This window comes from Neoarius graeffei, chromosome 16 (genome assembly GCF_027579695.1).
Source record: "Neoarius graeffei isolate fNeoGra1 chromosome 16, fNeoGra1.pri, whole genome shotgun sequence".
NCBI lineage: Eukaryota > Metazoa > Chordata > Actinopteri > Siluriformes > Ariidae > Neoarius > Neoarius graeffei.
This window is the reverse complement of record NC_083584.1, coordinates 31,782,573-31,806,890: the sequence shown is the minus strand read 5'-3', so window position 1 is coordinate 31,806,890 and position 24,318 is coordinate 31,782,573. Positions and strand designations below refer to the sequence as shown.

The 24,318-nt window shown below is 42.5% G+C and overlaps 1 protein-coding gene across 1 annotated transcript in view; it reads left to right on the top strand.

The window, feature by feature from the left end:
* ctnnal1 (catenin (cadherin-associated protein), alpha-like 1) overlaps nucleotides 1-24,318 on the top strand; it is a 176,867-nt gene that overhangs the window by 66,602 nt on the left and 85,947 nt on the right. The window contains exon 2 of the mRNA XM_060942063.1: nucleotides 19,769-19,958. Coding sequence (XP_060798046.1) covers nucleotides 19,769-19,958 — 190 coding nt within the window. The remainder of the gene's footprint in view (nucleotides 1-19,768; nucleotides 19,959-24,318) is intronic.

Below are 24,318 nucleotides of genomic sequence, written 5' to 3'. Positions count from 1 at the left end.
AAACTCCACACAGAGAGGCCCTCGCCGGCAGCTGGGCTCGAACCCAGGACCTTCTTGCTGTGAGGCGACAGTGCTAACCACTACACCACCGTGCCACCCTGCATAAGTCTAAACATAAATTATTACCACTGTGAATTGTGATCCTTGCTCATTAAGTAGAGACATCTTTCTCAGGTGAAGTAAGGAATAAAATACAAGGGGCATGCCTATACAGGAAAATAATCAATGACTGGTTCATTATTTTCCTAAAGCACGTTGTCCCACTTTGTATTATTCTTCTTGTACTGTACCGCAGCAGTTTGGCAGTGACTGGATTTTTTTTTTTTCATGTATTAAATAATGACACAAGCACGTTGATTATAATCCTGTAATTTGCCTTTACAACCAACGCTACAATCAGAGTTGCTGTTATAGAAAATTAACACATTCTGACCCATCAGATTTGAGAATTCATTCGCATTAGCAGCTCATTAGTACTGTGCTATAAGGTTGGTTTTTATGCTTGTTTTTTTCTTTTCTGCTTTTAAGCATGGCTAAATTACAAGTGTACTTTGCCTTAGTTGTTACATTACTCCAGATTCATGCTGGACATGTTGCGTAGGTGTCATGGCTGTATTGTAGGATCTGTAAGTAGTGACTCTCAGTTTAATCCACACTGCACATGTTCTGAGACAACAGTGCACTTCGTTTTCATCGACTAAAAGTAATGTCCAAGTACAATGGTAAGAAAAAGTAAGTGAACCCTTTGGAAATACCTGCATTTATGTCTAAATTTATCTTAAAGTACAGTATGCTCTTCATTTAAGTTACAGCAATGAACAAACAACCTGTTTTAGCTAGTAACACAAACAATTCTAATTTTTAACATCTTGATTGACTGAATACACCCATTAAACTTTCACAGGGTTGGTGGAAAAAGTAAGTGAACCCTAGGATTTAATAAGTGGTCGAACCTCCTTTGGCAGCAATAACCTCAAACAAGCACTTCCAGTCGTTGCGGATCAGACCTGCTCAACAGTCAGGAGGAACCCTTCTCCACTGGACCATTCTTTCGTACAGAACTGCTTCACCTCACTCTTATTCTCAGGATGTCTGGTGTGAACGGCTTTCTATTGGGTTAAGGTCTGGGGTCTGACTGGGCCACTGCAAAAGGTGGATTTTTAGGTTTTTTTTTTCTTTTTAAGCCATTCTGTCCTGGATTTACTTTGGTGTTCATGGTCATTGTCCTGCTGCATCCCCCAACTTTCACTGAGCTTCAGCTGGTATACAGCCATCCTGACATTATCCTGTAGGACACCTTGATAAACTTGGGAACTCACTGATGGCAAGCTGTCCAGCCTCTGAGGCAGCAAAGAGCCCCAAATCATGATGCTACCTTCACCATTGGGATGATTATTTTTCACATGCCTTTTTTGTTCCAGACATAGTGCTGTGTTTTTTCCCCACATAATTCAACCTTTATTTCATCAGCCCACAAACTATTTTCCCAGTAGCATTGTGGAGAGTCAAGGTGCTCTTTGGGTTTTTTTTTTTTTTTTTTGGAGAGCAGTGGTTTCCTCCTGCCTGTTTGGTGATTTGGTAGACTTGTGAGCAGAGATATAAACCAGTTCTCATGATTCCTTCAAACCTTTAGCTGTTACTCTTCTTGACCTCATTGAGGATTCCATGTTGAGCCTGTGGAATCTTGGCTGGGCGCCTGCTTCTCAGGAGACTAACCACAGTACTAAATCATTTTCATTTGTCTAACTGTGCCCTGGTGAATATCTAAATTCCTCAAGATTACTTTGTAATCCTTTCTAGCGTTATCCAAATCAACAATTCTTGATCTTGGGTCTTCTGAAGTCTCTTTTTTGCGAGGCATGGTTCACATCAGCAGATGCTTCTTGTGAATCAAAAAAGTGAAAAATTTTCAGTGTCAAAGTAGCTCTAAGCCATATCTCCAAACTTGTTTCATTGATTGGAGTCCACGTTTGTAACCCCTGACTCTAATTAGCTTTTTTTGAAGTCATTAGTCCAGGGGCTCACATACTTTTCCCCAGCATGAATATTTGAATGATCCATCCATCCATTATCTGTAACCGCTTATCCTGTGCAGGGTCACGGGCAAGCTGGAGCCTATCCCAGCTGACTATGGGCGAGAGGCGGGGTACACCCTGGACAAGTCGCCAGATCATTGCAGGGCTGACACGTAGAGATGAATAACTATTCACACTCACATTCACACCTACAGTCAATTTAGAGCCACCACCGATTAGCCTAACCTGCATGTTTTTGGACTGTGGAGGAAACCGGAGCACCCGGAGGAAACCCACGCAGACACGGGGAGAACATGCAAACTCCGCACAGAAAGGCCCTCGCCGGCCACGGGGCTCAAACCCAGAACCTTCTTGCTGTGAGGTGACCGTGCTAAGCACTACACCACCGTACCGCCTATTTTGAATGATTTATTTGATATAGACATGAACAAAGGGTGTTATTAGCTCAAACAGATTGTGTTTGTTCATTATTGTAACTTAATCAGACCATATGTTAAGCTAAATTTATACATAAATGTGGGTAATTCCAGAGGGTTCATTTAATTTTTCTTGCCACTGTATACGAGTGTTAATGGAACATGGGGAATAGGGAAAGCTGAAGTTATGTGTACTTATAATATAGCTGGAAAAACAAATGTGGCATCAGAGTTCGAGTCCTAACGATACCACAGCCATAGGAGTCGAGAGCTGTGCTGTCTCGGTGGGAGGGATGGCACGCGCTCTCTCCGCTGTCAGTCACTGTAACACTGTCCAATCATGGGCGTCTGTGAGCTTATGTATGCAGAAGAGAGTAGATTAAAGGCTTGAGGAAAACTTGTTAAAACGGAAGAGTACCTGGTGCCGTCTGGTGTGAACTGGCCTTGGATTGAAAAACTCCTGACATGTCCATGGTGACTTGTGTAAATCTCAAATATGAGCATTTTAAATTCTTAAATGAATGCAAAGTGGATGGTTTGTTATTTGTATTTAAAGGAACAGTCCACCGTACTTCCATAATGAAATATGCTCTTATCTGAATTGAGACGAGCTGCTCCGTACCTCTCCGAGCTCTGCGCGACCTCCCAGTCAGTCAGACGCAGTCAGACGCGCTGTCACTCCTGTTAGCAATGTAGCTAGGCTCAGCATGGCCAACGGTATTTTTTGGGGCTGTAGTTAGATGCGACCAAACTCTTCCACGTTTTTCCTGTTTACATAGGTTTATATGACCAGTGATATGAAACAAGTTCAGTTACACAAATTGAAACGTAGCGATTTTCTATGCTATGGAAAGTCCGCACTATAATGACAGGTGTACTAACACCTTCTGCGCCCTTCGGCAGCGCATTGATATCTGAGCTCCGTATCAATGCGCTGTCGAAGCGCGCAGAAGGTGTTAGTACGCCTGGTCATATAAACCTATGTAAACAGGAAAAACGCGGAAGAGTTTGGTCGCATCTAACTACAGCCCCAAAAAATACCGTTGGCCATACTGAGCCTAGCTATATTGCTAACAGGAGTGACAGCGCGTCTGACTGCGTCTGTCTGACTGCGTCTGACTGACTGGGAGGTCGCGCAAAGCTCGGAGAGGTACGGAGCAGCTCGTCTCAATTCAGATAAGAGCATATTTCATTATGGAAGTACAGTGGACTGTTCCTTTAACTGGGTGTGGTGGAATCCCCCACATCCTTTTTGGCGGAATCAAATCAAACCCTGTGATTCAGTGTTGTCTCTCATAGATGATAAATTAGAACACTTAGCAATTTTTTTGTCGTATACGGTACGTTAACCAGAACTGTTCACAGATGTGCGTTTGGAGTTGGAGAAAACCTTTCCTGGGCTCTGATTTTTGATTAACCTTTAGATGCATAGTTTTAAATGGCACAGTGCCAGAGAGAGTGGTGTGTTTTCGTGGGTTATCTCTAGCACACTTTCATAGCACTGAATCAATATCCCTTTCACGACCGCACTCCTGTTTACACAGCCTTGCTAATCATGCACAACTCCACTAGCAGGAAGTCATGGGTGTTATTCCCCCCCCCCCCCCCTTTTAACAGGTGTGCGCACACACACTGTGTTTTAAATGTCTTTCTTTCATTCACAGACACACGCATGTCACATCCACCCTCTTTCAATTTCTCATGCAAACGCACGCACCCTCTTCAGCAGGCCGTGCACAGGGCTGTTAGTAGATGTGAAGAACCGTCTCTTATAGTTCTTGAGCTTTCAGGCCAGGCGGTTGGGGTTAGGGTTACAGGGTTGGAGTTCTGGGTTATTTAGTGTAACGGAAATCCTTTAAATGCTAACCAGACCTAGCTACATCACTTAGCAGGACTTGGTGGTAAAATAACAACTATGCAGTGGTCTAGGGAGGGAAAAAAAACAAAACACGTCACTGTGTTTTGTTTAAATGTTGGGAAGCAGCCAAATGGCTAAATAAAGCTTTTCTGCGTATGATACATTTTGACACCTCTACTTTAGAAATAAAAACATTGACCACTTTATTAGGAACCCCAGTACACCGGCACATTTCATACAATTTTTCAATCGGCCAATCCTGTGGCTGCAGCACAGTGCATAAAATAACGCAGATGCAGTTCAAGAGTTTCAGTTAATATTCAGATGAATCATCAGAATGGTGAAAACATGTGATGTCTGTGACTTTGACCGTGGTGAGCTTGTTTGTGTCCGATGGGCTGGTTTATGTACTTTAGAAATTGCTGATATCCTGTGACTTTTTTTTTAATACACACACAGCAGACTCTAAGGCCCATCTTGTAATGAGTCGAGACCCTTTAAAAAAATTCCCAATTATTTTGGCTCATCTATTCTATTAGAATCGAATAATCTGTTGTAAAGTACATTAATGGGATGCAACATCCATACATGTCAACCTATACGGAATGTCCGTATTTTATACGGATTTGATTCAATAAACGTAGTATACGGGCGTATAAATAAAGTTATACGGATTCTTTAAAAAATCTTCAATATTTATTTAGAGCTATAACCAATTCCCACGATGATAAACGTACTGTACACCACAGACAGCCAGTAAAGAGTCTTATGAAATCGCGCGTTATCTTGTGGTAGCGAGACTTCGTTTCACTTTTGATCATGCGCACACCGCATTGCGAGAATCCCGCCAACCATGAAGTCATAGACATATAAACATAGACGCCGCCATCTGCGTAGAATCATACGTCATCCTCGCCGCCATATTGGATGTGGCAAAGTGGAGATTCTTCAGCCGTCTCTGGTATAGCGTCTAGACAGTAGCCGAGAATAAAGATGCCTCATTCACGTGCTGCGTTTAACTGTACCAACAGGTTTACCGTCCAAACGAGATCACATGGGATTACCTTTCACAGGTGAGACTGGAAAAATACTTTTCATTGTATTTGGTCATTATAACGTAATTTTACAAACAGATTTTTCTGACTTTGTGGCTAATATGAAGTCTCACGCATAATAGCCACTCGGTGAAACCTGTCTCCAAACAACGAAGTATTTCCTTCGTAACTACGCTGATAACACTTTGTGTTTTTGTCAAACATTGGAGCTTTGTATTCATTCTGAAGGTTTATTGTTATTAATATTGAATAAAAAGTAACTGGGATATATCATTGTTAATTATCATTCAAATTTTAGGTAAATTATTTTAATTTGCATCTTATACGGATTTTATAAGGGAAATACGGATTTTGGAGGTTGGTTATACAGGTTTGATTGACCAAAGGTTGACATGTATGAACATCACTCCCTGTTACAGATGGGAGCCCAGGAATTAAATAAATGCAATAAAACAACCTGTTTTTAATTGTGGGTATTGTATTTAAAACTGTATGGATGTGACAGAAGCCAATATAAAACCATGCATACAGGTCATTCTCAGTCAAAAAGGATTAATGATCCAAAAGTGGAGTTTGGTCCATTAACACAAGAACTTATTGCCATGTTTGTGTCCAGCAAACAAGCAAGTTATTAAAACCAAGAAGTTCACTCAAAAGAAGTGGATATAGAAACCACTCAGTGGGATGTGATCCTTACACACTAACAAAGAAGGATTTTTCCTACGAGTTGGAAAATTTATCCATCTGTTGAGTTCCCCGACATCTCAAACTACCTGGTGCTGCAGACATCATTCTACATGGACACACAGATGAAAACCTGAAAGAGCACGGAGGAGTACAGCTTTTTATATATGGCTGGGTTAAAGATCTAAGGATCAGGACACTACCAGATAGATTGGTGGTAGACGGATCCAAATGCATGAAGAGTGTTTGTTAGCAGGTGTGATATTTACAAAAACGAAAGCAAAGCAGAGTATTTAAACAGCATTATAAACATAACTAGACCAGACAATTCCCCAGGGGAAATTGTGAAAGGATGCAGTGCGCGAAGCAATTCGGTCACGCAAGTTCGCTGGCCGTGAATGTGTGACCTGCTATGAAGCTACAATGCCATGATTTATGTGTGTGCTTGAGACAGCAGCCCCCTCCCCCCTCTCTGCCCCCTCACTGGCCCCAGTCGGCATGGCGACGGGCCTGAGCAGGAGCGCTGAGTCACACAAGATTTTAACAGGTTTCTGCTGTTTTTTGCTCAGGACCAGGCCTCGAACAACGACAAATAACTCGACAATGAAAGCAGCTATTCACAAAAATTCTTTCACAGTGAGCGCTAGAAGGGTCTCCTGAATACGCTGATGTAATTTTTTGTCTGTAGTGTTAAAAATGAGGACACTAGAGCAAGTTAAAAATGAGTGACTTTTCTGTCACGTTTATAATGGGTGTCAATGAGGCCTCTCGGCTGCACTCTCCTCAGTTTGAGGCTTCTCATTCAAAAACTGTAAATCCTATCGTTTAGGTAGACACATTGTGTGAATCAGGACAAGTTTTACTACTACTTTTGAGAAATTTATGTCTGTAGAGTGAAATTTGTGGCTGAAACCACAGTTTAAGCGAGAAAGTTTGAGTTATTTTTTCAAGCTCTGTACACTCTAAGTAAACGAGCTTCACTGGTGTGTAACGCAATAGACACCCATTCAAAAGCCGGATTTTCTCCCGGAACCCACATGGCGTTTGAGCCGGGACTGATCCGAAAGTGTAGAACCTAGCAGAAAAGTTGAATGCCAGATCCACAGAGGAGAAGTTTTCCTACGTTTTAGAGTTTGAATCACGTCTCTAGGTGAAAGCATGCCAGAGCAGCGGATGTTTGAAAAAGTGCTTTTTTTCAATTAATTCCATAGAAATGAATGGGGTTTTTTTTGGGCGATTTTTTTCGTGACTACGTCGCGAAAAAATTGTATTCTGTAGAGAAAAGTAATAGCATAGCGAGTCCGATCGAGCCGCACGTTTTGATATATTGTTTGTCTGTGTGCGACGTACGGTTATTGAGTTATTCGAAATCGAAATTTGCGTAGGAGGAAGAAGAAGAAGAAGAAACGCGTAGAAGAACAATAGTTGCAGTGCTTTGCACTGCAACCTATGGGCTCCCCTAGGGGAGCCCATAGGTTGCTGTGCTGCAGCACTGCATCCTAACTAGAAACAAACGTGACACTGATGATGATATTTTGCAAAGCCTCTGTGAAAACAGCGTCCGTATCCGTACGTGTTTATTGCGCTCAAATCAGGATCAGGTGTTTCCCATAACGACTGGGTCCCAAGAGCGTGCACAAAGTGCTCTGTGAGCAAGTACGGCTCAAGCGCGTGAAGGCGTGACAGTCAAGTGTTCACCTGCTGCGTGACCACAACTTTTAGTCCACGTGTATATCACCATGCATTGCCACCAGAACGCCTCATTTACATCAATAACCCATCACAAAGCATCACAAGCCAGAATGTGACTGTAGCTTAATGAGGCGGATGTGACGTCAGGTGCAACCCAGCAATTGTACCCTACTATGAGTAAAAATGAGCTTCACCTTGGGGGGAAAAAAATCGCAGCGCACTAGATGGCGATTCTTAGTGGGCCATGGCCCAGTGGTTGAGAAACGCTGCTCTAGAGTTTACTAGGTGGGAAAAGATCAAATAAGCAGAAGTTCTATGGGTTGAAACACCTTTTAATGAGAGAGTCCAGACTGGATTGACCAAAACTGGATGGCCTTCAGCTTTCTAGTTTCAGTGGGTCTGTGCCCAGTGGAGCCTCAGATTCCTGTTCTTGGCTGTAAGGAGAGGGACCTGATGTGATCATCTGCTGTTGAAGTTGTAGCCCATCTGCCTCAAGATTCAGTGTGTTGTGAGTTCCGAGATGCTTTTCTGTTCACCATGTTTGGTTTTTGGGTTAGAAAAGCCGCCTTGTGAGCTTGAACCGGTCTGAAGTTGTTTTTTGTTTGTTTGTTTTTCCTTTTTTTTTCCCCCCAAGCCAAGTGTGATTTCCTCACACAGTAAATGTCAGGGTCACCCACATTTTGTGCCTGTGCAGACTGTGCATGTTGACTACACACGAAAAACCTGTGAGAAAAATGGGAAACTCGTTCTCCTTTTTCTAACATCAATATTAAACATGAAAGAAGCTCCTCTTCTTTAAAACTGCAAATGTCCATGCATGGCTTTTGTGTTCTTTTATTCAGGGGGTTGTCTTAATATTCAAACCACACTCCTTTTGCTTTTTATTTAATCTTTATTGAATGATTTCAAGTCTCGGTACATGATACGTGAGGCGAGTATTCAATAAAGGCATAGCGCGGGTGTGTTCAGAGACGTGTACAAGTTCAGCAGAAAATCAAGGATACTTTGGAGACCCCCCCCCCCCCCCCCCCCCATGCACGTATCCGCGTTGTGTGAAGTCACGTTCGTGGAAGTGGTCCTTTAGTGGGTGGTTATGTGTCTGTCTGGCATTGCCTCTAAATTTCTTGTTGGTTGGACTACAAACAGTTGATAGTTTAAATGTGTAGTAAGATTCAAGCTGCATGTTGAATGTCAGTCTCACCAGATGCAATGTTCCGTATGTTGCATAGTTCCGTGTGCGACATTTTCCTTAAACAACTCGAAGTTCTTTCTAGTAGGCTGCTGCGTCCCAACAGGTAAGAACTGGAGTCAGTCAAAATGCTCTCTGAGAAGGCGGAGTCTAATGCTGTGTTCACACTTATACCGGTACGAAAGTGGTATAACTGTATCGATGCAAAGTATACCGGTACAGTTTAGTGCATCTGTCCACACTAGCGAGAAATGTTTGCGGTTTTCTTTCACGGAAGTTGAAATGCGCGTGCGCGAAATGTTTCCGTGGTTACCGAGTAACTTCCTTCTGAGAATATGGCGGATGAAACAACGTGTGTGCGCTTTTTGTTGTCAATGTACAGTCTGTATTTCTGGTGGTCATTTATTCAGTCGAATCGTATAAAATGCGCGAGGCAGTTGAGAAAGAAACAAAGAAAACGAATCTCCCTTTCTCCCCCCTCACTTTCTCCCTCTTCCCTTCTCTTCCCCTCCCTTTCTCTCCTTTTTCCCCTCTTCCTCCTTTCTTCCTCCCTCTTTCCCCCTCCCTCCCTCCCTCCCCTTCTCCCTTCCCCCCCTTCTCTGCTCCATGTAGCTCCACGGTCGTTTTGAGCCATTTTGGCGTTTTATTTACAGCTGGAAAGCACGGGCGTATTGTATTGTATGAATAATCCGGAAGAAGTAGGAATGGTTCATTGCGCATGCGCATTATATTTGTATCGATACAGAACCGCTTCATCTGTCCACACTACAGCGAAGCGCTACAGTACCGATACTGTACCGGTATGAAACCCATACATTTGTGGGTTTTGTACCGATACAGTTATACCGCTACAGTACCGGTATAGTTGCTAGTGTGGACAGGTGTTGCGGTACGAAAGTAGTTTCGTATTGGTACAAAATCCCTAGTGTTGACAGGGTATAACAGTGTTTCTCAACCACTGGGCCGCGGCCCATTAGTGGGCCGTGAAGCGCCATCTAGCGGGCTGTGGATTTTTTTTCCAAGTTGAAGCTCATTTTTACTTGTAGTAGGGTCCAGTTGTTGGGTTGCATCCGACGTCACATCCGCCTCATTTAAGCTACGGTCACACTACAGCTCACGATGCTTTGTGATGGTTTATTGATGAAAATGAGGCGTTTTGGTGGCAATGCATAGCGATATACACGTGAGCTAAAAGTTATGGTCACACAGCAGGTGAACACTTGACTGTCAGGCCTTCACGCACTTGAGTCTAGTGCAGCTCGAGCAGCCGTGTGCACTCACGGAGCGTGTTGTGCGTGCTCTTGGGACCTAGTCGTTATGGAAAACACCCGATACTGATTTCAGCACAATTAGCATGTGCAGATACGGACAGTGTTTTCACATAGGCTTTGCAAAATATCCTCATTATCACGGCCATGTTTGTTTCTAGCCATGTTTATAACGCTGTTTAAATACTCTGCTTTATGATTCTGCCTTCGTTTTTGTAAATGTCACGCCTGCTAATAAACACTCTTCCTGCACTTGGATCCGTCTACTGTTACATATCTTGTAGTGTCTGGCTTCCTAGATCTTTAACCCAGCCACCTATAAAAAGCTGTACTCTTCCATGCTCTTCTAGGTTTTCATCTGTGTCCCCATGTAGAACGATGTCTGCAGCAGGTAGTTTGAGATGTCGGGGAACTCAACGGATGGATGATTTTCCAACTCATAGGAAAAATCCTTCTTTGTTAGCGTGTAAGGATCTAATCCCATTGAGTGGTTTCTATATCCACTTCTTTTGAATGTACTTCTTGGTTTAATAACTTTCTTGTTTGCTGTACACAAACATGGCAATAAATTCTTGTGTTAATGGACCAGACTCCACTTTTGGATCATGTAATCCCTTTTGGCGGAGAATGTCCCACATGCATTTTGGCTTCTGGTACATCCATACAGTTTTAAATACAGCACCTACAATTAAAAACAGTTAGTTTTTATTGCATTTATTTAATTCCTGGGCTCCCATCTGTAACAGGGAGCGATGTTGCATCTCTTTAAAGGAGAATTGAAGTCATTTTTAAACTTGCTTTATTTCTTAATTACCGTGTTATTCAGTTACATTTTCGGTTTTAGTAACCTTATATCGTGAATCGTATTGGCAACTGATCGCAATTAAATATTATACTTATCGGCCTATTCGGTTTTTAGCCATGTTGAATTTAGTTCGTTTGGTCCACGGTAGGCGTCGCTTATCCGCACGATCTTCACGAGAACTTGTGCGAGACTTCGAAACGTGAAGTGTCAGCCAGGTGTCAGTGCCGCCATTTTGAAAACTGTTTTCCAAACGAAATGTTGCACAAAAACGAGTTTAAATGACGATTACTGCCTACTTTTTTCAAACTTTTGTGATTGCTATCAAAACAAACAAGTTCCAGCTTGATTTACATCAGCATTCGAAAGAGGGCGCGCGCGTCTTTTGACAACGTTGGCAGCTGTTGGTCACTTTGATTTCCGCTGTACGTTTTACTTCCGTCCTACGATGTCTCGCACAGGTCTCAGCGAATCTTGTTTATGGCCATTGCTTTGACATATGGACTGATGTATTACAGAGCATATTTCAAACACTTATAACTTGCTATAGCAGTGACAAAATAGCTATCAGAAATGCATTCCGATATTTAATAAAATGAGAAATAGAATTTTGATGATGATAAATTTGCCTTTAATACACTTAGAATAGATTATTAGATTCTAATAGAATAGATGAGCTAAAATAATTGGTGATCTTTTTTTAATGGGCCTCGACTCGTTACAAGTGTGAATAGGTGGGCCTTAAAGCAGAAAAGGTTGAGAACCCCTGGTCTAACATATATCAGTGTAATACACAAGCTTCTGAAAGACTGAGAATTTTTAGATGTGCCATTTGGCCAAAGTTCATTCGACTATTTTCTGTAAATATTTGTCACGTGTTATTTCAATTGCCTCTGTAACCGGTGTTCCGATCCTGCTGAAATTTTCAAGTTTTGCCACAAAGTGTGTGTGTGTGTGTGTGTGTTTAGCTTGCTTGAATCTTTGACAAGCCTAGGTAAAGTGAATTTTGGAAACATTTTCACACCACCTTCTTATTCGAAGCAGAAGAGCCGCCTTGTTTCATTCAGATGCCTGTATAATGTGCACTCGGTCCCATTCAGCTCTCACTCCCTGTGATTTTGTTAACTTTAGGGTATTAGGATCAGGGCTTTGAACCGGTTTAAGGAACGAAAACGAAAACCGGGAACTTTTTCTATTTCACATGGAACAGAAACGAAACCAGAAACTTTATTATTTTTTATGTTCCGGAACAGGCGGCACGGTGGTGTAGTGGTTAGCGCTGTCGCCTCACAGCAAGAAGGTCCTGGGTTCGAGCCCCGGGGCCGGCAAGGGCCTTTCTGTGTGGAGTTTGCATGTTTTCCCCGTGTCCGCGTGGGTTTCCTCCGGGTGCTCCGGTTTCCCCCACAGTCCAAAGACATGCAGGTTAGGTTAACTGGTGACTCTAAATTGAGCGTAGGTGTGAATGTGAGTGTGAATGGTTGTGTGTCTATGTGTCAGCCCTGTGATGACCTGGCGACTTGTCCAGGGTGTACCCCGCCTTTCGCCTGTAGTCAGCTGGGTTAGGCTCCAGCTTGCCTGCGACCCTGTAGAAGGATAAAGCGGCTAGAGATAATGAGATGAGATGTTCCGGAACAGAAACGCTTATTAAAAATAATGGTAACCGGTTAATACCGGTTTTTATTTCGTTCCTCAAAGTTTCCGTAGCCTACAAATAAAAAAGTCATTCTTTTCCTGCGCAAGTTTCTATGAACCGCTGGGGTTCACTTCCTGTGTGACGTTCGCTGACTGAATGGAGAGAGCGGGAGGGTGGACTACTATCACGTCTCCACATCTTAAATAAGAGGTAAATATTGCAGTCTATCGTTATTCAAAAACGTCAATTTCAAACACGATATCAATATATTTGTCCACGTTAATGAGAGGCTCGTGAACATTAAATGACGTTAACCTCTGTTAGCCTATCAATGCATAGGGCCTGACTAGCTTTTGGTAACACACTAAACGAATTATCTTTCATTTTTGGCACTTTTTCTGTTTGTGTAGATGGGAAGACATACTGATAATCCAAATCGCCAACATTTGAAATAATTGTTTTGAATTATTTCTTGTCTTATTTAATGAAGGTTGTAATAGAATTAGCCTACATTTGGCTTAAGCTGGATGAGACAGAGACATAATTTTATAGCCATTTGTTAAACCGCTGACAGGGAACGTAATTAACCGTTCCGGGAACGAAATTTTTTTGTTCTAACCGGTTCGGGAACGTCTATTTAATGGTGGAACCCCAAACCGGAAACATTAAAATTCCGTTTCTGTTCGGAACGAACCAATAGGAAAAAAAATTCTGGTTCAAAGCCCTGATTAGGATATCCAAAAGTATAGTCCTGGATATATATACAAAGACGTTTCAGTTTTACTCCTTGTACAACATAATTGGGACCAATAACATGACCAGGGCCGTAACTTTTACTTATGATTTGAGATTTGTGCAAAAGAGTGAAATGTCTATTCAAGAAAGTGTGCACTTTTCTGAACTATATATAATAGAAAATGTAGGTTTCACAATCGGAAGGGTTTTCCCAGACCTGCACACATGAGATCATGTATTAGTTAGCAGTCTGTGTTGTATGGCACCATCATGTCGTCCCTCAAGGGAATTTCTTCAGTACTCCGACAGAATAATAAAGCTGACAGAAGTACCGGTTAGTTGTAATGCAGAAGGATTGGATATCACGGAGTTGAATGAATTGGAATCCAGAGAGTGTGGAGTTCCCATCCTGGGTACAAGACACTGCTGAATGGGAGAAATTAAACCCAGCTTGTCAGACCAGCCAAGTCTGGCTTTGTGGTGTGTTTTGTTTATTTTGTGTCTTAGTTTGTTTCGAGTGTGTTGTTTATATTCTTTAATGATCAATCGTCCTCTTGTTTGCAGCACAAACCAATAAGAGCGTATGTCATTCACCGATAATGTAGTTGACAAATAGTCGGGATGCTGATAAGTAGCAAAAGGTGTTGATTGATTGCTAATCATCACTTTTCTCGGCTGCTCCGTATAGTGTTGCCCTGCAGTTTTGTTTCCATTACAGGTGTCCTTTAGCTTTGAGCTCTGTGCCTGCCCTGGGGGAAGGGAGGGAGGGAGGGAGGGAGAGGAGCATCAGTCTTTTAGGCGGAAATCGAAAACGGATGTGTAATGCATAATTGATGGATTTAATCCCAGCGCAGAGAGAAGACCATTGGTGTGAAAGCATTTGTCAAGCTGCGAGACTGTAGGGTTCCTAACTAATACAAATAAAGATGGAAGACCTCATCTCTCTCTCGCTCTCTCTCTCTCAGACTCTCTTAAATGCCTGATAAACATACCGGGCCTCGTTTATCGAACTGGATATGAACAAAATATTCCAAGGAACATTTACGCAAGAAAACCATACTGACCAACATGAACCTCAATGGACAGGCTTCAGACTGTATACGTTTCAAGAATTATCGCAGTTTTATACAACCCCAAATCAGAAAAAGTTGGGACGGCATGTTGAAATTGAAATTAAAACTGAAAACAATGATTTGTAAATAACCTTTGAGCTGTATTGCAGTCGAAACAGTCCAACAGCACATTATTTGATGCTTTAACTCATGAATTGTATTGTTTTGCAAAATAAACATTTCAATTTTGATTCTTGCAACGCATTTCACAAAAAGGGTGGGACGGTAAAGCATTTACCACTTCATGATGTTGCCATTCCTTCTCACAGCACTTAAAAGATGTTTAAGGACTAGAGACACCAAGTGATGAAGTGTTTCAGGTGTTATTTTGTCCCATTGTTCCTGCACACAGGTCTTAAAGGAACAGTCCACCGTACTTCCATAATGAAATATGCTCTTATCTGAATTGAGACGAGCTGCTCCGTACCTCTCCGAGCTTTGCGCGACGTCTCAGTCAGTCAGACGCGCTGTCACTCCTGTTAGCAATGTAGCTAGGCTCAGCATGGCCAACGGTATTTTTTGGGGCTGTAGTTAGATGCGACCAAACTCTTCCGCGTTTTTCCTGTTTACATAGGTTTATATGACCAGTGATATGAAACAAGTTCAGTTACACAAATTGAAACGTAGCGATTTTCTATGCTATGGAAAGTCCGCACTATAATGACAGGCGTACTAACACCTTCTGCGCGCTTCGGCAGCGCATTGATATCTGAGCTCTGTATCAATGGGCTGCCGAAGCGCGCAGAAGGTGTTAGTACGCCTGTCATTATAGTGCGGACTTTCCATAGCATAGAAAATCCCCACGTTTCAATTTGTGTAACTGAACTTGTTTCATATCACTGGTCATATAAACCTATGTAAACAGGAAAAACGCGGAAGAGTTTAGTCGCATCTAACTACAGCCCCAAAAAATACCATTGGCCATACTGAGCCTAGCTACATTGCTAACAGGAGTGACAGCGCGTCTGACTGCGTCTGACTGACTGGGAGGTCGCGCAAAGCTCGGAGAGGTACGGAGCAGCTCGTCTCAATTCAGATAAGAGCATATTTCATTATGGAAGTACGGTGGACTGTTCCTTTAAGGTGTGTAACAGTACGAAGTCGTCGTTGTCTTTTTTTTGTTTGTTTTGTTTTGTTTTAAAATTCACCACACATTCTGTATTTGGGACAGAGGAGACAGGCACCCGCTTCTTCCTCAGCCATGCCTTTGTAATGTGTGCAGAATGTGGTTTTGCATTGTCTTGGTGAAATATCCCGGGAAAAGATGTCGACCTGAAGGCAGAATATGTTGCTCCATGAGCTCACTGTACTTTTCTGCATTAATGCTGCCATCACAGAAGTGTAAGTTACCTTTGCCAAGGGCACTGACACAACCCCATACCATGACAGACCCTGGCTTTTGGACTTGTTGCTGGGAACAGTCTGGATGGTCCTTTTTGTCTTTGGAGCAAACAGTGCACATTTATTCCAAAAAAGACCCAGAATACTGATTTGCCTGATCACAATATACGTTTCTACTGTGTGGTGGTCCATCCTAGATGCTTCCGAGCCCAGAGAAGTCCATAGTGCTCCTGGGCAAAGTTTATATATGGCTTCCTTTTCGCATAGTAAAGTACAGCTTCTTTGGGATCTGTTTCCCCTCATGGAGCAAAAATAAACTGAACATTTAAATAATTTTGGCTGGCGTTGAGTGGTATATCAGATATATTTCATTCAGCTAGCATGATAATGAACGAATTGAAGACGAGTTCAGTATCATGCTAGCTGAATGGAATATATTTGATATACCATGAAAAAAGTCGGCGGCATGGTGGTGTAGTGGTTAGCGCTGTCGCCTCACAGCAAGAAGGTCCGGGTTCAAGCCCCGTGGCCGGCGAGGGCCTTTCTGTGTGGAGTTTGCATGTTCTCCCCGTGTCCGCGTGGGTTTCCTCCGGGTGCTCCGGTTTCCCCCACAGTCCAAAGACATGCAGGTTAGGTTAACTGGTGACTCTAAATTGAGCGTAGGTGTGAATGTGAGTGTGAATGGTTGTCTGTGTCTATGTGTCAGCCCTGTGATGACCTGGCGACTTGTCCAGGGTGTACCCCGCCTTTCGCCCGTAGTCAGCTGGGATAGGCTCCAGCTTGCCTGCGACCCTGTAGAACAGGATAAAGCAGCTAGAGATGATGAGATGAAAAAAGTCATTTTTTATTATTATTATTATTATTATTATACATACTCTCTTCGTATCAGCATTCTCAAAGTCCAATGCTAGCTTATCTATGAGTCGGCGCGGCAGTGAAGTCACCTTCCAGCCGGTGTAGCGTTCATCAGTGGTATTAGCGAATGTTAATAAAGCAGTCAAGCCAGTGCTATCGAGAGCAAATAGCACAGGCTAACAACCCGAGAAGCTAAGATTTCTGTCTCCAGACTCTTCTTCCATGCACGCTCGCCCCAGTATTTTTCACTCAGACTTAAGTATTTATTTCCTGATGTAATTTACTTAGTTACTTTTAAAATCAACATCGACAACTACACACAGCGGAGCGACCAGGCAGCCTGCCGCTAATCCCTTGCAAAATCCTTTGCCCCGTTGCTTTTTTGGTGTGTCTGGCTAAGGTTTGACTGAGCTGAAGTCCCAGCTCTAACAGTAACAGTTTGCCACTGCTTGTAAATATGCGTGAAGACTGACTAATGAAGTTTCGGTAGCCTTTTGGGTATTCAACTCGTCTTTCTCTTTTCTAGCAAACAAAGAAATGCTTCTGCGTATGCGCAGCAGAAAACTTTCTCACTGGACATTCGCATCAGTTCCGACGCGTGACGTCATGTTGTCTTGACAACCATGCAATATCGTAAACCATACACTGGAAAAAATATCTTAGCAAGTGAAAATATCTTGAAAATAGTTGAAACGATCGAGCATTTCCTATTATAAGAATACAAGACACCGATTCTGAGATTATTAAACTTGGTTCTCAACTGCAACCAACTTATTTTAAGATGTCTTATCAAGTAAAAATATCTGTCCATGCAGTAAGATAATTTCACTAGTATTAAGTAATTTTTTCCTCAAATTCAGTTTTCAAGTTTTTTGTAGTGTATTCAATGCTCGTTCTCCATTGGGTAGAGTTACATAATACATGTAGGATAAGTGATATGCTGGCAATATTGCATGCGGTCAAACCAAATGAATGAAACCTGCCAGAAGGGAATAGAACATGTTTTTATTCCATGGAAAAAGTGCCCTGTATGTATAATAATTGCCCATATTGTGTCCGAAATGCCACTTTTTTGTTTATGGAACTTTTGTATAAAAGTAATATCACACTCAAGGTTGTGCTGTTGTACTGAAGATCGGCACGGCTGGGATTAGCTACAGCACTCGGCCAGTGCCTGCGACCGAATAACAGCCTGAACGGCACTGATATTCGGTACAACAGCACTCCGTCTCATGTGATATTGCTTAATTGTACACAGATAGCACTGTCAAGTTTAAAGAGCTTATTTATTTTATGTGTGATTGCACACATGCATTTAAAGGACATTTTGTGAAACCCAGTCATTTCTTATTAATGACTTGATAAAAAGCAATCCTAGAGAAGTCCATAGATTAAGAGTAAGGACGGCTATTCAATTAAGACAACACAAATGGCACTGTATAAAAGGAGGAGTGTTAATTTGTGTCTATGGTTGCCTTTCGACATTTACTGGTTATTTTGGCAATTTCAGCTCTGTGTGAACTATGGAAATTTATAGGTGTCATTAAAGGGCTGATGACACGAACATGACTCTACGCAATTTCTTAAATAAACTATACAACATGGCAAACATGTTAGATTTCTGTTATAATTACGTGAAAAGAAGCTGTTGTTACGCGAATATCCAACTTTTAATTGCACAGCGCAAGAAAACTGGGTCCGTGGCTCGCGGCCATGTTGCGACATCAGCGGGAGAACACGCTGCGTTTCACTGGCTGTTCTACTCTGGTTCTACTCAATGGAAATGGCGCATGAAAATGCCGGTGAACTCTCTAGTGCTAGCTCTTCCTCTTCTGGGAGTCTAGAATTGTGTTGATCTCTTCCAAATAGAATCTATGATAGCCTACCCTCTTTACCCTTTGCCTCTCGTTGCTAGGCGGCAGTTACATGAAAGCCGCAAGCTTTCACAAGCAAATACATGACTGATATCACGCCGACTTTATGATTACATTTATGATTATCATGTAGAATCTATAGCTCTACGTACCTTTATCTTATGTCATTTCACAACACATGTTCTGACAGGAGGACTGTCTTTGGATCCGGCATAGCTACTAGTAGACCCCCTCCGGAATACTGGCAGTGTTGCCAGATTGGGAGGTTTCCCGCCCAGTTGGGCGGTTTCAAGTGCATTTTGGTGGGTTTTGAACATATTTTGGGCTGGAAAACTTCAGCGGTATCTGGCAACAGATACTGCTGACGTTTTCCAGCCCAAAATATGTTCAAAACCCACTAAAATGCACTTGAAACCGCCCAACTGGGCGGGAAACCTCCCAATCTGGCAACACTGTGTAGGCACTGCTGATGGTAGTAACACACGTTTGTGCTGAACTGAACACCCAAGAGATTCTTTTAAGCTGGGAAGGGTGTCAAAACAATCCAAATCGAAGTGTTCAGAGCACAGGACGGATGTTGGTGAGGGCTCCCACTTGTCACGAGTGCACCTGACTTGCTTCACCCACTTCGCATGCAGCTCGGGATCTCTGGGAAACTTGAATAAACTTACCCCATCCTTGTGGGTTTTGGAGCAAAAGCCGGCAACACAACGCGAAGGCATAATAACTATATATATATATATATATATATATATATATATATATATATATATATATATAATGTATAATAAAAATACTATAAATGACAAACTGAACACCTGTCGCATCAACAACAAACTGGTAAGTGAGGAGGAAGATTCTTTCGCTGACGTCATATAGCCCCTCCTCCTCATTCGTCTCCTGGGTGCTGCAGCCCCGTCAAATTTGGCCAAATAGCCGCGTTTTTTATTGTAACTTGTAAAATAGGTGCCTTCGTGAATTAATATATGGATCATCGGGAATTACTTTTTATGTTATAAAACCTCGCCAAAGATGTCAAAAACGTGTCATCAGCACTTTAAATGATCAGCTATGCCTTGGATATGTTTATCAACATATGCATCGACGAGAATCATTGGTTAATTGGACTATTTTTTGGGGGGGGGGGCTATTTGACATTACTAAAAGATTGATAAATGATGCTCAATGTGACTCAAAATTGCGTATTGTTCTTTCCAGATAACCACCCTGATTAATCACAAGGATAAGCTAAAGAAGACCGAGAGAACCTCACGGGCCATCCAGAGGGTCGGCCAAGCGGTCAGCGCTGCTGTGAGCCGCTTTGTGGCTGTCGGAGAAGCCATTGCACTGGAGAATGAAGAATTAAAGGAAGAAATGGGTCATGCTTGCTTTGAGGCCAGGCGAGCAGGTTGGTCCATAGTTCGCCACAGTACGCATTTCAAAACTTCACAAACCCTTTAATATATGTGCACTTTGTGAAAAGTGGAGCAACGTGCAGCTCAGCTCTCTGAGACACACAAGAGGCCATTAAAAGAAGTGGTTTGAATATTTATTGGTTTTCTTGCCCTTGTTTGTATGTAATTGCGTCTGCCTTTTTGCAAGACAGAGTGGTGCTGCTTTTTCCCCCCGTTTGTGTGGGGTGAGCTCTCGAACTTTCTCTCTCACCCTGAAGAGCAGCTCGAAAAATATAACCTCAAATGCTTGTCTCATTTCCTGTGTTACTCTAAGAGAAATCCATGAAGCACGACTTCTTTCCACTGTTGAAATGATTTCTTTAACTTGCTCACTAATTTTTTTACAAAGCATCTAAGAGTCTTCTGGTCAGGTCAGGAATTACTGGGACCCATCAAACAACAATGAATAACATGCAGAAAGTAGTGGTTTGGGCTTAAATACAATGTATATAGCAGTGTTTCTGAAAGCCAGGGAGTCGGATCATAACATGCTATTATCACATTTATTATATTTTTATTAATTTGCACTAGCAGTGCTGGCACAAATTGTTACTTTTACTCACCCCGTGTCTGAAATCGCTTCCTGCTCACTATATAGTGTGGACGCCGTTTTGTAGTGCTGTCCAAAACGATAGCTAAGATTATTACACCCTATATAGTGCACTTAAAGTATCCCAGAATGCATCACGAAAAGTAGTGTACAACCGATGGTCACTAACCAAGCAATTTATCCCATCAGGCATTGCAGTCGTGCTGAAAGAAATCAAATTAAAAGTCTCAAATGTGATTTAATAAAAGGCAGCGGCAAAGAAGAAAGTATTCAGCCTTGATTTAAAAGAACTGAAAGATGCCGGTACATTGTATTGATTAATGTGGGAAATACGCTCAGTATAATATGTATTTATCACACAAATACATACATTTGAAAACCCACCAGCCGACTGATCTGGCACGTTTTAATTGTGCGACAGTAATGACGTAAATACCAGCGCAATGGAGTAGTGTCCGAAAGCGTTTTTTCATTTTACCAATGAACTCACTATATTCCAGGTCCCAACAGCTAGCCGCTGTGTCCGGGGATCAGGTCGTCGAGGCCCCTGCCTTCGACTGCCACCCAATCCACACTGCACCAGTCCCCTACTGCTACCTCTGTGGGTGGTGAACCCACAGGAGGTTGGGCCCATGTCACCTCTTCGGGCTGAGCCCGGCCGGGCCCCATGGGCAAAGGCCCGGCCACCAAGCGCTTGCATACGAGCCCCAACCCCAGGCCTGGCTCCAGGGTGGGGCCCCGGCTGCGCCATACCGGGCGACGTCACGGTCCTTGATGGTTTCTCCACATCGAGAGGAACCAGCTGAGGTGGCTCAGGCATCTTTTTCGGATGCCTCCTGGACGCCTCCCTGGGGAGGTGTACCAGGCATGTCCCCCTGGGAGGAGGCCCCGGGGAAGACCTAGGACACGCTGGAGGGACTATGTCTCTCGGCTGGCCTGGGAACGCCTCGGTGTTCTTCCCGAGGAGCTGACCGAGGTGTCTGGGGAGAGGGAAGTTTGGGCTTCCATGCTTAGACTGCTGCCTCCGCGACCCGGTCCCGGATAAAGCGGAAGAAGACGAGAACTCACTATATAGTCCTCTATATAGTAATTCCCTATGTAGGGAGTAGTGAACGAGTGAGCGATTTCAGACACAGGGTCAGGATTCTTCTTCTTCTTCGTATTATTCTCCTAACGATTTTAGGACGCTGTTTCTCCCGCAGTTTTTAACCAATCTTCACCAAATTTCACATGAAGAATACCTCTGGGCTGAATTACGTTGCTATGACTTTTGGTGGTGATCCGGATCACCGAACCGAAATGACCCATGAAAAACAGGATTTTTTTTTCAATCACTTATAACTCGGTCAATTTTCATGATCGAAAAAATCCGTTTGTTTTTATTTTGTTCAGGGCAGTGGCAGGGCACAACTTTTACCCACTAAGTGTCATTCTCTATTTCTTACCGTTCCGGATCTATAGAGCACAGTGACCAGACGTCCTGGTTTCTAACAAATTACTGTGATTTTAGTCACAGTATCTATCTAGTTATTGAATTCTTTTAGTGATTAGTCTTTTTGACCGCTCCCTTGAATTGAACATGTTTAATCCAAATTTTAAGGCAAAAGTAGTTAGTCTATAAAGAATGCCAGCTTGGAACTAAAGGGTTGTTGGAAAATTCAGGAAGAGAAAAATCTATGGCTCTAATGTTCATAAAATTAATCTGTATTGAGTGGGCCAGTGGAATTAATTTAACACTTAGTGATTTCTTGGTTACAAAAAGTTTGGGTATGTATGTAAGCTGTATAGTTTGTATATTTTAGCACTAGATACAGTACCAGTCAAAGTTTGGACACACCTCCTAATTCAATGGGTTTTCTTTATTTTTATTAATTAAAAGTCACTTCATGTCTCAAAGTAACGATGGATGTCATTTCTCTTTAGTTAGTTGGAATAGGGCTATTTGCTGTATTTTTATTATTTACTATTTGAGTAGTTCTTTGGTAACGGAATAACATTCACAGCAAAATGTGGTCACTTTTTTAGTTGCAGGACTCAATATAATGGTATTTTAAATAAAAAAGATTTCACACTGTATGGGTTTCTTTTGACCCTAAAAAAGCATAGAAAAATTGTCTATGTTTAACTCTGAATGCAAAATCTTTTATGAAGAAAGAAAAGTCAGTAACAGAATTGCATCAGAAAAAACTGAACTTTCATTTCTTAAAATTCAAACCAAGATTTCTCTGAAGCGACATTGCTGTAATCGGGGTGAAGATTTTTAAATATGGTTTTCAGTACATTTTGCCTTGGAATCCATACGTTAGCAATAACACTGAGCTGACAAGTTAAGGCAATCTTAAAGGTCCCATGGCATGAAATTTTCACTTTCTGAGGTTTTTTAACGTTAAAATGAGTTCCTCTGACCTTCTTAAGCCACCCCAGTGGCTAGAAATTTCATAATGTGTAAACCAAACTATGCCCAACATTTGAGAATGGCGCGTCAAAACGGCGCGTTGATAAGCTCTTCCCTTTACTACGTCAGCAAGGGAGATGATCCCCACGCCCCCCCTCTGGATTCTCACCCACTGTATGGATTGCCTGCCCAGTTGTAGTGAGTAGACCATAGAGGACACAACAACATGGCATCACCCAAGCGAGTGAAACATGGAAATTGCGCTGTACATGGATGTGACAACACAGAAAGGAGTCTGTTTTTACTGGCGACGGGAGAGCCCCTGAAGACGCAGTGGCTTAATTTTATTTACTCCAATAATACGCCGTCGAGTCTACCTAAGACAGTGTATGTTTGTCGGAAGCATTTTCCTGAGGAATGTTTCCACAACTTGGGACAGTACAGGGCAGGTTTTGCACATCAACTGTCACTGAAGCCTGGGTCCGTACCAAGCATCCCTGCCGCATCAGCCACAAACACCGAACAAGTAAGTGTATAACTGTTAAGTCGTTTTGCCGTGTTTTAAAATCGGTGCCACGTTAGCCTTGCAATGGCTACATTAGCTGTGCAGCTAACCGCTTCCTGCAGTTAGCCAGGTACTCTGCGCTACAAAACCAAAAAGCATGCAGCATGCTCTGTTATAATAGCCAATCAAAACAGTTTTTACAAAGACACCCACATTCTTTTTTTAAGTCACTCGTTCATTTTATTTGTTTGTTTGTTCAGTAAAAACCCAAACATTTGTTGAATTTATTTTATTTCCTCGTGTCGCACCTTAATGACGTCAGCGTGTGGTATTTTTCCCTTCGCGGTTTGTTCCTTCTTTCTCGCCATAGTAAGACACCCACATCTGCTTGTTCTGACCCACTGGAGGTAGCGTCGCAGTGCTGTTAGCCAATCAGAGGTAACATGTTTACATGTCATGAATATTAATGATAAGACCCGCCCCCACCCTCTACCCTTCCCCGCCTCCATGCTTCTCATTAGCAAAACGACGCACTGGGAAAAGCGCTGAAATGGGGCTTTCTCCCAGGAGGCTATATCTACGTGCCGAGGGTTCATTTCGAGAAAGGCTGCGGATATAACATCCGGAAACCTCCACGAGCCCGTTTAAAGCATCAACAAACCACCATGCCATGGGACCTTTAATAATTTTATAATGTTGGCATCTCTGCTTAAGAATTTCCCATTTACTGTTTGATCTCAAACATGTTAAGAAGGCAAGAAATTGCACTAATTAACTTTTGACGAGGCACATCTATTAACCTCCTAGGGCTTAGCGGTCACATGCGTGGACAGCACTTTTTAGAAATTCGGAACAAGAATCCAC